Below are 15,935 nucleotides of genomic sequence, written 5' to 3'. Positions count from 1 at the left end.
GCTCCTCTCAGAGGTCAGTGGAGGGGGGACTGAGGGCAATGAGTTTGGAGGCAACTTCTCTCTATGCAGCACCCCTTCTCACATGGTACTCCTGAGTATCTTGTCCTGCAGTCTCAAACCCTATTGCCTAAGTGAGGATTAAGCACTAGGTCTCTTGGAAGAGGCCCAGGGCTTTCATAAGTGGTACCCTCAATATGAGTCACTACAGAGACCTATTTATTCTAGAGAAACCCATTGATGAATGACACCCCATAGTACAGAGACACATGCAAGACAACCCCTGCCTGTAGGGAGTTACAGTCTGCCGAAGATGTTGTAAAAATTCATGCTGGTTTCAAATGTGGGAAGTGAGGTCCTACTCAGTTCTGCTATGGGTGACATTTCTTGTAGTAATATAGTTCTGAGCATCCAAGACACTTTCCTTTTTTTTTCCCCCTCCATCTTTATTAAATTGGGTATTTCTTATTTACATTTCAATTGTTATTCCCTTTCCCGGTTTCCGGGCCAACATCCCCCTAGCCCCTCCTCCTCCCCTTCTCTATTGGTGTTCCCCTCCCCATCCTCCCCCATTGCCACCCTCCCCCCCCAACAATCACATTCACTGGGGGTTCAGTCTTGGCAGGACCAAGGGCTTCCCCTTCCACTGGTGCTCTTACTAGGCTATTCATTGCTACCTATGAGGTCAGAGTCCAGGGTCAGTCCATGTATAGTCTTTAGGTAGTGGCTTAGTTCCTGGAAGCTCTGGTTGGTTGGCATTGTTGTACATATGGGGTCTCGAGCCCCTTCAAGCTTTGAAGGAGACTAAAGGAAGGAGATAGGGAACCAGAATCCACAAGGACACGTCATGTTGAGGCATGACCATGTAAGGAGAGGTGTTGCATAGAGAGCAGTGGCCTCCAAACTCCTTCCCCTGAGTCCCACCCCCACTGACCTCTGGGAGGAACTGATTCCTTCTGCAAGCACCTTGTGCTACTAGACTGGAGCTGCTCCTGAGTATCAAGACTCGGGCAGGAGGTCAGCATGAGTCACACATAAAAATGAGAGAGTCATTGTCCCTCAACCTAACAATGCTCCAGATACCTGGCTCTGGGTTTTTCTGGGCAAATGGCTCTAGGGATCTGTTGAAAACTGTGCAGGTCAGGACATCATTACCTTCAGGGAACAGAACCCAGGCACGGGACAGGAGAGCCCAATAGCATATTCCAGAGGCTTTATGTGGCCTAAAGTCTAAGAGCTGAGAATTCCAAACTTGGACCTTTTAACAGAACTATTATAAAGGTCTCTTGCCAAAATAAGGAAGGAGATAGGGTTTAATGAACAGTTGTGGCTGGAGTTGTTATTTGGATCCAACAGTTGTGGTTGGATAGTTTGCTGGACTGAGATGCTAGTCCCTGAGATGCTCCAATGGACCAAATCTGGATATTTTAGGTATTGGCCAAGGCATCGTTGGTCCTGATGGGAGCCTCAGGCAGTGACAGCCCACAGATGAGCTGCAGGTATTCAGGAAACCATCTTGTGCATTCTCACTTCTCAGATTGGCCAGAATGCTGAAGGAAGTCTGTCCTCAGAAGGCTGCTCTTGATGACCTTGCTCCTTCTGCTGCAGCTTCTGGTGACGTCACCCTAGTTCCTCAGAGTCGGGCCCTCCCATTCCTCTCAGTGGCCCTTCTTCCTCTATCCCCAGTCACCTTTAAACAGATCCCCTTACCTTCTCAGGAGGCTATCTAATGATCTCAGCGGCTGGTGGCTTTTCTTCCTGATGAACCAGCATTTTCACAGAAAATTCCAGAACCTCTTGGCCAGTAGAGTTCCTCTATATAATGGAGGTGCTATTTGGAAGTGTCAGTGACCCCGAGAGGTGTATGCTTTTCAGTTTTTACCAAATGTATTCAAAGGCCTTTGGCCAGAGTCTCTTTTACAATGGACACCTCTCTCTGGACACTTCTCTTCCTTGTAAGATGATGTGAATCTCTCTCTCTCTCTCTCTCTCTCTCTCTCTCTCTCTCTCTCTCTCTCTCTCTCTCTGTGTGTGTGTGTGTGTGTGTGTGTGTGTGTGTGTGTGTGCGCACACAAGATCTAGTTCTAACATGAGTATATGTGAGTGTGTGAGGCTGTGAAGTCCTATGTTTTGGGGACCTCCTCAAAGTTGAGCCCTCAGAGATGTATATCCTGCTCTGGTTAGAAGCTGAGGCCTCATAGAGGTGTATCCTGCCCTGGTTTTCCCAGGTCTGCTCATGTGAGCTCTGTACTTAAAAATCAGAGCACTTCAGAGCCATGACTGGATTCTGGACTTTCAGGTCCTGTATGAGGCTTACTGTAACGCCTGGCCATACAGGAGATATCAGGGACATTAGGGCATGGCAGCAACAGTTCTTTCAGACTGATACATTTGCATGCAGCCTTTAGATAATGTTGCTGAGCTGGATATAAAGAGGTGTCCTTCCCAGCTACTCTGAAGCTCCTTTTTTTTTTTTTTTGGAGCTGGGGACCGAACCCATGGTCTTGAGGTTGCTAGGCAAGCTCTCTACCACTGAGCTAAATCCCCAACCCTTCTGAAGCTCCTTCTTAACTTAACATCACCACCACCACCACCACCACCACCACCACCACCACCACCACCACCACCATCACCACCACCACCACCTCCACCATCATTGTAAGAATGCTCCCACCAGTTTGTTACTTAATGTCCTCTTTTAACAGAGTCATTGAACCGTGGATACTTTCTGCTTTTCACTTATACCATGTCTCCATTACATTTTAAAAATATAATTTCATTTCTTCCTTCTGACCCCTCCTACATTCCCCATGTCACCATTCTAGTGTCTTCTGGGATTTGTAGTCCACAAAACATCCATTGGTCCACATGAGAGTCATTCCTGTGGGGAGCTGTGGCTCACATGGACCGATATTATCGATGTCTGTGCTCCCTCACTTTATGGCAACTTGAAGACGGCGAAAGGGGAGATGGGCTTCAAACTGAGTGACTTGCTGGGTGTTTAAGGGCATGAGTTAAAACAAGCCTGTGGTGGACTGACTGAGTTCTTTACCTTGGCCATGTTAAAGACAATGTGGAACCCAGGTTGGCAAGTCTTAGAACCACCATCAGACTTACTCGCTTGTTTTAGGACCTAGCTTTCTACTTGACAGCAGACTGGGACCCAGAAAAATCAAGCTTTGAATCTAAGCTGTAAATGTTTTCTAGTGTGGAGAAGCAGCTTTTTTTCCCCCTAAGCCTCAGTGTTCTTGCCTGCAGAGCTGGGATAGTGGTGCTTCTCTCTCACGGTGAGTTCTAAATGAGTACTGTGTGCAACTAGTGCGGTCTGGCATAGACTGGGTCCCCGTTAAATGAGATGTTACTTTCCCTAAGCCCATGGCCTCCCCACATTCAGTGCTACACACTATCCCTGAAGTAGTTATCACAGCTATCCCTGTCAGCTATGTGAGCAGACTCCAGAAGGGTCCTTCCTGTGAGAGAGGGGACTGAGGCAGAAGTTAAGTGGAAGAAAGGAGACCCTGACATGTGGTATCACAAAGAATTCCAACCTGGAGCAGAGTGTGGTGTGCTGGGTTAGCCTATGACAAAGAGACTGGATAGCTTGGCTTGTCCTAGATCCTCAAATATCCCTCTTGCTTTAATCGTATTTATATCCTTTATCTGTACCAGAATGTTTTAGACTCCTCAGGGTATGCTGGGCCTAGAACTCAGGAGTCAACCCTATCATGGCCTAAATCCTATAGGTATCACTTACCCAACATATAAGTCTGCTCAGCTCACTTCGATTTGTCCCTAAGTCTTAGTCTCCACCTCTGGAAAGGGGTCACAGCACTGGTTTGCTACCAGAAGAGTTCTGTGCAGTAAAGCCAAACCCAGATTCTAGTGCCTTCCATGACACGCATGATAAAGTTTGCCGTAGGTTTTCCTGTTCTCCACCCTTGGCCTATCTCTAGCTGGGAATGATCTCAGTCTTGCAGCCACAGGACCAGCACGTCATGCTTTGAGAGCCCCAGGCTTTTCCTTCAGAGGCAGACACTGAGTCACCGGGTGAGTTTGACCCTGGATAATGTGTACCTTTGCCTCCGTTCTTTTCTAGTGAAGAGCTTCAGCTTCTACCCACAAAACGGAGTGAGCAATGATCTGTAGAAATGTAGCTCTGTAGAACTGCTCTAAGGATCTAATGAGGCTGCATGGAAAGTGTCTGTACCACTTCAGGGGCTTAGCCACAGGGAGTTGCTGATCCCTGTGTTAAAATCACCGATGTTGTCCTCTTCTCACACTTACAATGCTGCTCATTTTCCTGGTGCAGATGGGTCAGAGGTTTCTAAGTTTTGAGCACCTCATTCAGAAATCCAGGAGGAGTCTGGTTTTGTGCTGGCTGTCCCAGGAAAGGAGCTACAGTTTTACTTTGATCCTACAGACATGGCATACATACAATCCTAGGCATGGCATGAGCCAGAGCTCATGGCCCATGTTGCTCCCTGAGGGTGTCAGGGTACACAGAGAATTGTCCCTGACATTGAGACATGTCCCACCTCACCAGAATTGCCTCTGGTGGCCTAGAACCCCCTTCATGTTCTACCTCTGCCTCAGCAGGTGGACTTCTTATGGCCCCTTTGTAGCAGCCTTCTCCTTAAGCAACCTACAGCAGCAGCGTGAGCCCCATGGGCAGGAAGAAACCCTGAAAGAGAATTTACCTTCTGTCTGAAATTACATCAGGAAGTATTGACTTCTCTCTCTGCTTAACAATGTCTCCCAGGGGACCCAATGATCCTGATTGTAACAGTTTCTCACGGGGTTCTGTGACACTCTAAGGGGAATGCAGTAAAATCAGGTTTGGGGAAGCCATGTGAAGTCTTGCAAGGATACCAGTGTGAGAAAGGAAGACTCCACATGTCACCTTAGGCACGCTCACTCCCTGTCTGGTCTCAGTCATCTTGCCTTGAAAGGAAAGGCTGGCCTTACATGGGAGTTTCCAGAGTGAAGCTTCATGGGGGGACAGGTTCTGGGTTTAGGTGAGTTTGGTGGAGGCTGTCTCTTGTGGTGCTTCATGGCATGCAGTATGCTCTGAAGGCTGGGAGAAGCTGTGGAAACACAGCTCTGCTTCCTTGCTTCTCGCAAACTTTACTCATCTGACTGCAGACAAGCACTGTTATGGTTATGAACACTATGACCATTATGTCGATCAAGTGTTCTGCATAACTCTATTGCCACAAAACTTCCTCTAGGAAGTGGGCAGATGAGTAGATGAACAGGTTCCTTGCAGCTAATGTAGAGAGGTAACCTTTAAGGGGTATCTATCCTGCAGGTCTAATGTTGCCTCTATGTCTTGTAGGTGCCTTCCTGATTCCATATACACTGTTCCTCATCATTGCTGGGATGCCTCTGTTTTACATGGAGCTGGCTCTGGGGCAGTTCAACCGGGAGGGGGCAGCCACAGTGTGGAAGATCTGCCCTTTCTTCAAAGGTAAGAGTGATCTGAGGCAAGACCAATATTTTCTCCAAAGCCTTTCTTGGTGTATCCTGAAGAATCTGCTCCTAAGGTGAGATTTAAGGTAGACCCACCATCACATGGGACTATGGGCATTGACAATGTCAAGATTGTCCACCATTCAAATTTACACAAATACACTAGGGTACCTGAGGTGTAGCCTGAAACTCCAGGCTAGGCCCCACTAGTTAAACAAATGACTAGAGGATTTTTATATGTGGGAAATACAAAGATAGCATACCCCTGCTCTCACGTCTTTTTCTTGTGGCAGGCATGGTAAGTTGATCACAGATGCCTTCAACTTCAAGCAGAAAACTGCCTTAGACAGCTCAACACAACAGTTGTGAGTGCTGTGAGGTTAACTAGTACTTGAATTTAGAACAGGTCTGTGGGAAGTAGCCATGACAACTGCCATTCTCCATCCCCTAGACTTTTGGGAGAAGGATGTGGAATAAGGCCAGTATCTCTGAAACACTGGTTAGGAAAATGGAGACAGTGACTATAGGGTATATCCCATGATCCTCTCCTTAAGAGGCAAGGGTCTCTTCAGCACCTGTATATCCTGGCTTAGTGATGAGGAGGACAGGCTGACATAAAAGTCATACAAGACACATGGATTAGCATCTTTCCTGTTAGGTCACCTGAGGTCTAACTCAAGATGGTTTCATTTTAGTATTCTTTTTATATTTTTAAAAATTATGACTAATTTATAAAGTTAGCATACAAAGAGATGGGCTTCATTATGGTATATATATGTGTACATGTACACACACACACACACTTTTTTGATCCAGGTGCCTGTCGGGAATCTTTCTGTCTCTCTTGTGTGTTTCCTCCTATGCTAGACTCATTCCCAGGTACACTTTTATCCATTATTAGTAAAAATGGCTGCGAGCAGCTACAAGGTTAAATTCTACCAAGCTCAACAGTTGAAAGCAACAAACACACGCATGAAAACAAGCAGAGGGTGCTTGGTTAGATCTTCTCCTAAAACCAGGGCCTGGGGAAGGACGTAAGGAGTTATCAGGGAAGCTGAGAGGGTCTCCGGAGCATCAGCTAGCGGCAGAGCACCTGTCTCAGTGAAGGAGCCCATCCCTGGTCAGTTCCACCATGGGTAGGGAGAGAGAATGGGAAAACACACCCCTGTGTTGTCCTGCCTGTCAAGAAAGCTGCAGGATTTATACACCGATACCGGATGTAGCATTAAGGCCTTGGCACTTTATTTACCTGGTAAGCGGACCAAGAGAGCTACAGTGTCAAAAGATTATGGGTGAGGCTCTGACGATCCGCTCCAGAAAAAAAAAAAAAAGAGAGGTACAAGAGTGCCTAGTGACTGTAGCCTACCTCTGGGGGTGAGGGGACAGCTCTGAGACTGGTCCAGGAAAGTCTGACCTCTGTCTCCATACAGGAGTGCACAGTGGCTGGAGTGTCTACTTCTGGGGTTGAGGGGACAGCTCTGAGACTGGGTCCGGGAAAGCCTGACCTCTTTGTCCCCACACAGGAGTGGGCTATGCTGTGATCCTCATTGCCCTCTATGTTGGCTTTTACTACAATGTCATCATTGCCTGGTCACTGTACTACCTCTTCGCGTCCTTCACCTTGAACCTGCCCTGGACCAACTGTGGCCATGCCTGGAACAGCCCCAACTGTACCGACCCCAAACTCCTCAACGCCTCGGTGCTGGGCGACCATACCAAATACTCCAAATACAAGTTCACACCGGCTGCAGAGTTTTATGAGTAAGTCACGGGTGCTTTGCTGGCATAGCGGGAGCTCAGGCCTGGGCGGGAGCTGAGCCAGGTATTAGGAAATAACCCAGATAAGCTAGAGGCATGGCAGCCAGCATTTGAAAGGTGTGACTTGATGCCAAGTTACGAATAGAGGATAGGGTAGTGTATGGAGTGCTTGGGGGAGCCGCTGGTATAGGACAGGAGAGTGGAGGTTGGGAGTGAGTGTGTCAGCATGCAGACAGGAAGCATGGTGGTGCTAAAGACAGTGTGTGGCCTGCAGGACATAAAAGGTACTTTGGAGGGAGTAGTTGCCTTTAAGAACCTAAACTAAGAATGTGGTTGAATGGAAGCTTGTGGGAAGGACAGCCTCTCTGGGGAAGTGATTGTAGATACTGATGATAGCAGCTAAGAGATTGTGCAGAAACTAATGGGTGACTCCAGAGCTGGAATCTGCATCTGTCTGGTCCTGAGGCTGTCCTTCCATCTACCCTGTGCTGGGGGCTCCTATATGGGGGGAAGCATGCAGCCTATACATTATATAGTGTGTGTATGGGAGGCACTGGCTGGTGGCGACAGACAGAATATTGTTAAAAATATATACAACATTTTGGTTGAAATAATTTCAAAAACTTTATGGACCTACATGAGACACTCCCTCCCCTGCTTCCCATGTTGACACCTTGGGTAACCTCTGTGCACTCTCTAAATCAGAAAATACATGTTCACGTGTTATTAGCTAGCCTACTGGGGACTCACGTTTCCCCACTGACACCGTGTTATGATATTTAGTTGTCGCGCCTGCTTACTTCCCTCCGACTTCTTTGAGCTTTCCTTGAGTTTCATGACCTTGACACTTCTAGAGGATGCTGGCCAGGGATTCTATGAAATATATGTCAAGATGGATTTATTTGTTGTTTTCTCACGTTCTCATTGAGGGTGTTTACTTTCAGCAAGGGCACTCCGTAGAGGCGCTGGGATGCTCTTCTCAGCGAGCTTTGTCTGGGGGGACAGGAAGCCCATCTGTCTTGTTACTGGTGAGGTTGACCTTGAATGTTGCAAAGGTAGATGCTGCCAGCTTCTTCCTGGATGGAGATATTTTTACTTTGGTAAATTGTGTCTTTGGGAGAGGTCATGTGAGCGTCCTGTTTCTCCTACTTTAACCTTTACTGCCTACTCTTAATGTTTGCAGGTGAGGATTTCTGATGTAGCATTTAACTGTTCTCTTATTTTCATCAATCCTTCTAGAATAACTGAGTAGAGCCCTGCTATAAAGACCAGCTGTCCCCTCCATGTATTTAGTCCAGTTTGTTCTCGTGACTCAGAATGGGCTCCTGAATATTTATTTTATCTGTGGTTGACTCCTGAGCCAACACCATTCAGTCTGTTGGTCTCTCACTATCTGTTCCGTCTTGCTGTGTCTTAGTGTAGGAAGTGGTTGACATATTTTTCAGTCCCCTAACTCGCATACACGTTTCTATCCTCAGAAGACAGCTTCAACTGCTCCTTCCAGCAAGGGTGAGCCTCATTTGAGTGATACCTTACACACATGTTAATAGTAGTCCGGACTCCAAACACAGAACAGGACAGGTAAGGCTCACTGGAGTCCATTTCTCAGGGCTCATGGGAAGCCTTTCACTGTACTAAAGAGAAACACAGGTTATAGATTCTTAGGCTTTCGGGTCACATATGTAGATTTATCACCTAGGTCATATGTAAGCCCACAAAAGAAGAAAGTATGGCTACCACCAAAGTCCAGCTTGCTGAGCCGTGAGTGTATTGGAGTTATTTACATGGAAATGGATGGACATGGAAATGAAATGACTCAAAAACAATTCTATCAGCAAAGCCCTCCCCAGCATTGGTGACAACTCTCCAAAGCTGGCAGCCTGGATCTCACTACATATTTTCCTTTTCAAGTGAGTTTGTTCAGAACTGGTTCCACGTCTATCAGCTGGTTGCTTTTACCAGGCAGCTCCGCTGGTCTCGGAGTCTTTGCAACTTTTCTCCTCTGAGAGTCTTCTTGGCACCTCTGTTTCCCTAGTGTCCAAGAAACTCTCAGCTTTTGTTGCTTATTCTGGCAGTGAGGGGCTCAGTGAATCTGCTCAGCTTCAGGGACTCTTTGAAACAATGTGAGTTGTTTTTCTTCCTGCTAAAGAAGTTTCACAATAAGAACCTGGTTAAAACTAAAATGTTGCTTGCTTTATGAAAGAGGAAACCACCCAACGGCAAGTGCTTTGTTCTAGGTCCTCAGATTAGAAGTAGCATCATCAGAAGGGAGATTTTCCCAGGCCCAAGCTCTTAGCATAGTGGAGTTAAATCACCTGGGGAGTTTTAGAAGTCACTGCTGCCTGGGATCTTACACAGGACAGCCTGGGCACATGGACTTTCTTTGTCAGAGTCTCCCCAGAATCCTAACATCTGGTCATCACTGAAGGCTCCTGGATGAATCACTGCAGGTCCTTGTCTCAGGGTGGGGGGGTAGAGGTTTCCTGTCATAAAGGACTTAGGGCTGCCTTCATTCTTCAGAGGAACAGGTTCTGTGAGTGTCTTCCTATTTCATGTGTGTGGTTTGGACAAGGAGACAGTGAAAACTGGGGGATGGGGAGGGAGTGGCTGCTGGTCCCTGCTTCCCAGCATGCTCCACTCTCCTCTCACAGAGCAAAGAAACATGGTTTTCCTTTAGCTCCTGGCAATCGTTGTCCTTATAAATTAAAGTGGTAAATGAAAGCCCCTCATCTTGGTCTGGTTAATATTTGATTCCTCCCTTGAGTGGCCAGCACATCTACTCCCACAGAGAAGCACAGCGGGAGGGAGAGGAGACCTCCAGTGCTTTTGTTGTTGAGCTGAACTTCTTCCAGGCCAGGCAATAAGCAGAATGTGGTGGAAAGGGAACACAAACTTGTCTAAGATTACACAGGAACTTGGGGTTTAGGGTAGAGAGCAGAAGGCAGGGAGACGGTCAGCAGTCTCTGTAGACTTCTTCTCTGTCCCCCTCTGTTCCCTAATCTGTTCTCTACCCCTGTAAGTCTTCAAAGCTCCCCTGCACTGGGTTCCCAGCATGTGTCCTCATCCAACTTCTGCCTTATCTTCTCCTTCTCCGTTTGTGGAAGTGGAAATGAGCTATAATGTCAGACAGCAAAGGTGTGGCCCAGCTTTAGGTCTGAGACAGATCTGGGTCTCCTCATCTTGGCCTAGGACTCTCATAGGTCTGGCTCCTGGTTTTCTTTTCTGGGATCCCTGCAGGTACCTAGGATCCTGTCTCAGGCTTCTCTTTGTCAAGTCGGCCCTGCCTACGAGTTTCCCAGAACACAGCACTGTCATGGGCTGCCTCTGGACTTTGTACCAAACGTCTCCCTTTTATTGAAATGTTTGATGTGCTTTTAAGACAATTCAACTCTGAAGAGCCAACAAACTTGAGCCAGGGCCAGCCCTGTGGAGGTTTGGTAACTCCTTCTTCTCCCTCAGGCATCCTGACCACGTTTGTTGCCAACTTCTCTTCATTTAGGCTGACAGGATGCTCTCCCCAGGCTCTGGGCCTGAAGCCACATAGCCCCACCACCGAAAACCACTAAAGTTCTATCCTTATCTGTAAAAGGCATCTTCACTGAATGTGTCAGGATAGAAAAGTTCTACCCATGACACCACAGATGAGAAAGGGAATCCTCCCTCCTCCCTAATATTAACTCTTCATGCTTAAATGTCAAGTGAGAAATGGAGCTGTTTTGGCCCCACAGGCTTTGGAAAACCTGATGGTGCCCTCCATGATGACTCATGTTCATTAAGCTGCTGGAAAAGGAATGCAAACCCAAGTTACTTGTGCCAACACCAAAGCCTGCGAGGTTGCCCTCAGTCCTCTTCTCCGTGATCAGCTCTAGAGTCTGATTCTTCAGATGCACACGAGGGAGAGGGCCCTTCAGTTGTGTGACTAGATGCTAAGGAATTTCCCCAAGTCTCAGACAAGCAGGGGGTGGTAGTGAATCCCTGCAGAGAGAGGAGGAGTTTTTAACAGTCAAATTAGCCAAGTGGCAATTCACATCATTCTACATTTTACCCATAAAAATACAAGACAAAGCAGAACCAAGCATCGACTGAGGCCAGACTACTTTATATCCTTGGTGATATTCAGCCATCCGTTTCAAATATCCAACCCATTTTCTTCCTTCTTCTCTTCTCATCTCATCCCTTTTCTATGCCACCTTTTTGTTCTTTCTCTCTCTCTGGAAATTAAGGTTACAAGTCAGGGGGCCACTTCTGATTTGAGATTAGCAGGACTCAGGTTAGGCAGGCTGACAAATTGGGGCTGGGAAATGTATTCTAGGAGGCAGGAACAGAGGGTCCCAAGGGTCCCAAGACTTTCCCAAAGGGTCAGGGGAACATCTGAAGATTGTAGACAAGTACCTTGCTGTTGCGGGGAGCAAAAGACTGATGCGGCAAGGGATGTGTGAACTTGGCAGTGATGGGCTCTGAAAGCTCTCTGATGCCAAAAGGCTTGTTGATATCCCCTGGAGCTGGACTTGACACCTTGACATGCATAATTTATGGTAGGGTGATTCTTTCTGGGGAGTGGGGGTTGGGTTGCCCTTGTCTTGTATGTTTGGCAGTGTCTTTGACCTCCACTCAATAGATAACAACACCAGTCTTTCCCCTCCACAAATAATAACCAAAAAGATCCAGACACAAGAAGAATCGTCTTGGTGTGAAGTTTTGTCTTATGTGATAAGGAGTCTCTGAGTATTTGGAGACAAAAGAGTGACAAGGTTAGACCAATGTGCTATTTTGGTATAAGGTTAGATCAGATTGGATTTAAGAGAGCTAGTAAGAGCAGAGAGACCAGGATCAGGGGAAGCAGTGGCATCTTCTATAGTTCTAGAGAGAGAAAGAATAAGGGGTCTGGTGTGGGACAGGATAGCAAGGTCCAGGACAGGACAAGGAAGAGTCAGACACAGGGACTGTTGTGGGAGGAGATAAGACATGGTGAAGTCAGACAGGTGATCTGGGACTTCAGAGACTGGATGTTTGGGGGAATGTGGATGTCTTTGGGGGGGTCTCAATCACTCACAAAGCTTCAGTCATCATTCACAAATGCTCACATCCTCGTCCACCCCTGCACCTGTAGACCTGCTACCCGCTTGCCCTGTGCTCTACTGGCTCCTGGCAACCTTGTCAGAAGAGCCTGGCCTGCTCGCACTCTTTGTGGAACCCTGCAAGTGCAAGCCTAGACCCAGATGCAGTGATGCTACAGCTGCTGTCTGTGGGAGCATTTCCTGGGCTCAGCATATGGCCCACATTCTGCAGCCGAATCTTCATGAGAGGGAAAAAGCTCATAGGTGGGGATGCTTGCATGAGCCTTTTCGCATCGCCCCTATCCTGGGAGCTGCATGTATGCTGGAGTCACCAGCCTCTAATGCACAACCTGGGTTGGAGCTGAGGTACAGGAGGCTTGGTGCTCAGCATGGGGTCAGGTCACGCAGGATAGGCCCACTGGGAAAGCCTGGATGGCTTCATTTCTGTCCCACACTCTTCAACTTCTCTTCATGTTCTTGCAAATACTAGACACCTGATACGAATGAATTACAGAATGGATAAATGCAGTATGGTGGCCTTTACACCTTCATGGGCCACTCACAAACATTAACTACTTAGGGGGAAAGCTGCTAGATCTTCACACTGATTATTTTTTGAGCCGGTCCAGTAAAGGCAGTTCAACTCCCAGTTAACTGTGCTCTCCTTTAAGCACCCAAGCTTCTACAAAATTTACAAGCCCCTTCTGAGGAGCCTACTCAAGCCTCCTCTCTCTCAACTACAGAAAGCCAGTGGTATTTTGCCAGGAAAGAAGATACATTCTGGAAGGCTTAGGTTGGTCTAGCAAAAGCTTGCCATTTGGGTAAGTACCCGACTTAGGGAGCTCAATCTCTGGTGGCAATCAAAGACTTTACAACCCAAGTGCCAACTTGTTAGAGGTTCGACTTAATTGGTTAAGAGTGAGCAGATAGCAGCAGATTGCTTTTTGATATAAACCATCTTTAAAAAATAGACTTTTGCCTTCTCTGGAAGATCATGAAAGAGTGAAGCAGGAAGAGAGCCATGGGTTCCAGGCCAACCTAAGCTACACAGTGAAACAGACGATCAAACAACAGCAACACAAACAGAAGGATTTATTTTGACATTAGACAAGTAATACTGACATATGAATTGACAATCCTGTTGCCAAAGAGGAAAATTACATGGAGATGGGGTTACATGAACAACTGGTGTTCCTGGAAGATTCCAAATCATATTCAAATTAAAGCCCCTATCTCATAATTCTCTCAGGGCATGGAGGAGGAAGAAGAGGAAGAAAACTGAGGGAAGAGAAGGATGAAAGGAAGGGGTCATGGAAGGCATATCTATGATTATATGTTACACACACACACACACACACACACACACACACACGTCTTTCCATCAGAGATTTATACAGTTTTTTTTTACCATCAGTGTGTCTTTTGAATTAGTGTTTTATTCTAAGGAAGGATATTATATGAAGCTGTTACTTCCTCATAACACTTAGCACGACTGGTAACTACCTGAAGCTGAACACAGATGTTTGCAGAATGACACACAGGCAAGGGAATTGTCTACATGGGAAAATGGGAGGTTGCCCGGGCAGTATGAAAGACCTGGAGAGTTGGGATTTTACAAGTAGAAGGAAGGCTTACTAAGAGAAGCAAAAGCATGCTGGAGACTCACCCTAGATCTCCTTGGGGTGGCTCTGGGTTCTCATTTCTATTTTAAATAGAAGACAGGTTGTTGGGCTTGGCAAAAAGAGGTTAGGACATTTGTCTCTGCTGAAACCAACATGTAGCTGCCAGACCTGGGCTGAGCCCTAGCCACCCAGGAGTAGTTTATCTACCTCTCTTTCCGGGAAGACCTTTGTACAGTGAACCCCCGTATCACAGTGAGAACGTGTCTACTGTGAACATGTACAGACAAAAGTTTGTATCTTGCCTTTGTCTCTGCAGTGATACAGAATAGCCACATTTACTGTTACTGTGTTTAAAACAGCCTAGAGATGATCTAGAGTGTTCAAACGGTCTGCATAAGAAATATCAAGTACAATGCCATTGTATCTAAGGGACTTGGGAATCCCCTGATTATAGAATCCATGGAAGGTCCTGGAACCAATTTCCCAGGAAGACTTAGGGACAACTGTGCAGTCAATCAGTCTTGGTGTCCCATGTAGAAGCTTTTCTGCTAGATGAATCAAGAGCCACAGGAACTGAAATGGTTAAAGATGTATGTCAAGGGTGATCGGGGAGCCCTTTTGGAGGAAAGGAACTTGGAGGCAGCAATCCTCATCCAGATGCAGCCTTTGAGTGAGGCAAGGAGGCAGAGACCACTCTGGGGGCTTGTGCAACTTCCTGACTCCTCCTAACAAAATCAGTCTTTATAGTAATTTTTTCTTTATAGTAATTTTATACACTGCTGACATTGGAGTATAACCTCATCATGACAGGGCTTGAATGCCAGAGGCTCCCTAAGTGTGTCTATAGCCCAAATGGGCCAGCCTACAGCACCCTTTGGAGAGGAATTCATGGCATAGGTGTTGTCCAGTGCCCCACTAAAGTACTCTTTGTTCTGCTTGTTTGACTTTCTAGATTGTGAGCAGTTGGTGAGCATCTGTGACCTGTGGGACAATGGTGATTGCAGGGACTTGATCTTCTATTTTATCTATCCATTTGTCTCATTTGACCATGTCACCAAGTGGCTTTGGGACCTAATTAGCAAGTAGTCATTTTCCTTGCTGTTCTCTTATTCCCTCACCATATATGGTCTTGAAAGCCCCAGGCCTTCAGAAGGCTTATTCTTCTTGTTTTCATTGTTTACGATGCCTTTTATTGAAGGGTATCACAAAGAAATGCATATCATAATGCTCAATGACTGTCACCGACTGCACATAGCCATGTGACCAACGTTCAACCTAGTAATCATGGTCCTTACAAGTGTCCATGAGTCCTTTCCTAGTTGGCTAACCTCATTTCCAGCCCAGAGTGACCTCTGCCCATCAGTTTTCCATATTTCACAGAACTTCATATGAATGGAATCAGACAGAAAAGGCTCACTCCTTTGTCTGCCAGGGCCTTAAGAGATGAAAGGTCCATCTCCTCATGATTAGATGCTGCCTAGTACTCTATACTCTGTCCACTCTACTAATGGTGGATTTTGGTTTTAGGGGTTGTTGTGTTTGGGTGAAAATTAATTTCGTGAATGGTAGATATTACCATGTTGGGGTTGGAGCATTTGTGAACATTAATTCTAGATGTTAACATGCTAGGGTCATAGTGTGTGTGAGCAGTGTTCTTCCTCCTACTGGTAGTTTAGAAAATGCAGTCTGGAGAACTGGGGTCTTCCCTGTCTTGTCACTGTGTTCCCATGGCCAGCAGGTGGCACTTGAGCAGGCCATGCTAGATGCAGGCCATAGCTGACCAGAGCTGACACACACAAGAACCCCAGACTTATGGAGAATAGCAAATCCCGTTACCATCACGGGGCACTTGGTCCTCCTCCCTGATGCTGTCCTCTCTCCCCTCACAGGCGTGGTGTCCTACACCTGCACGAGAGCAGTGGGATCCATGACATCGGCCTGCCCCAGTGGCAGCTGTTGCTATGCCTGATGGTCGTTATCGTTGTCCTGTATTTCAGCCTCTGGAAAGGAGTGAAGACATCGGGAAAGGTAA

At 46.8% G+C, this 15,935-nt stretch overlaps 1 protein-coding gene across 2 annotated transcripts in view; it reads left to right on the top strand.

Moving 5' to 3' along the window:
• The window catches only part of Slc6a2 (solute carrier family 6 member 2), a 40,867-nt gene that overhangs the window by 5,960 nt on the left and 18,972 nt on the right, over positions 1 to 15,935 (top strand). For both annotated transcript variants that reach the window (XM_087595267.1, NM_031343.2), the window contains 3 exon segments: positions 5,333 to 5,464; positions 6,990 to 7,227; positions 15,793 to 15,931. In XM_087595267.1, coding sequence (XP_087451393.1) covers positions 5,333 to 5,464; positions 6,990 to 7,227; positions 15,793 to 15,931 — 509 coding nt within the window.

This window comes from Rattus norvegicus, chromosome 19 (genome assembly GCF_021556685.1).
Source record: "Rattus norvegicus strain SHRSP/BbbUtx chromosome 19, alternate assembly SHRSP_T2T, whole genome shotgun sequence".
NCBI classification, from domain to species: domain Eukaryota; kingdom Metazoa; phylum Chordata; class Mammalia; order Rodentia; family Muridae; genus Rattus; species Rattus norvegicus.
This window is presented reverse-complemented; position numbering and strand designations above follow the sequence as displayed.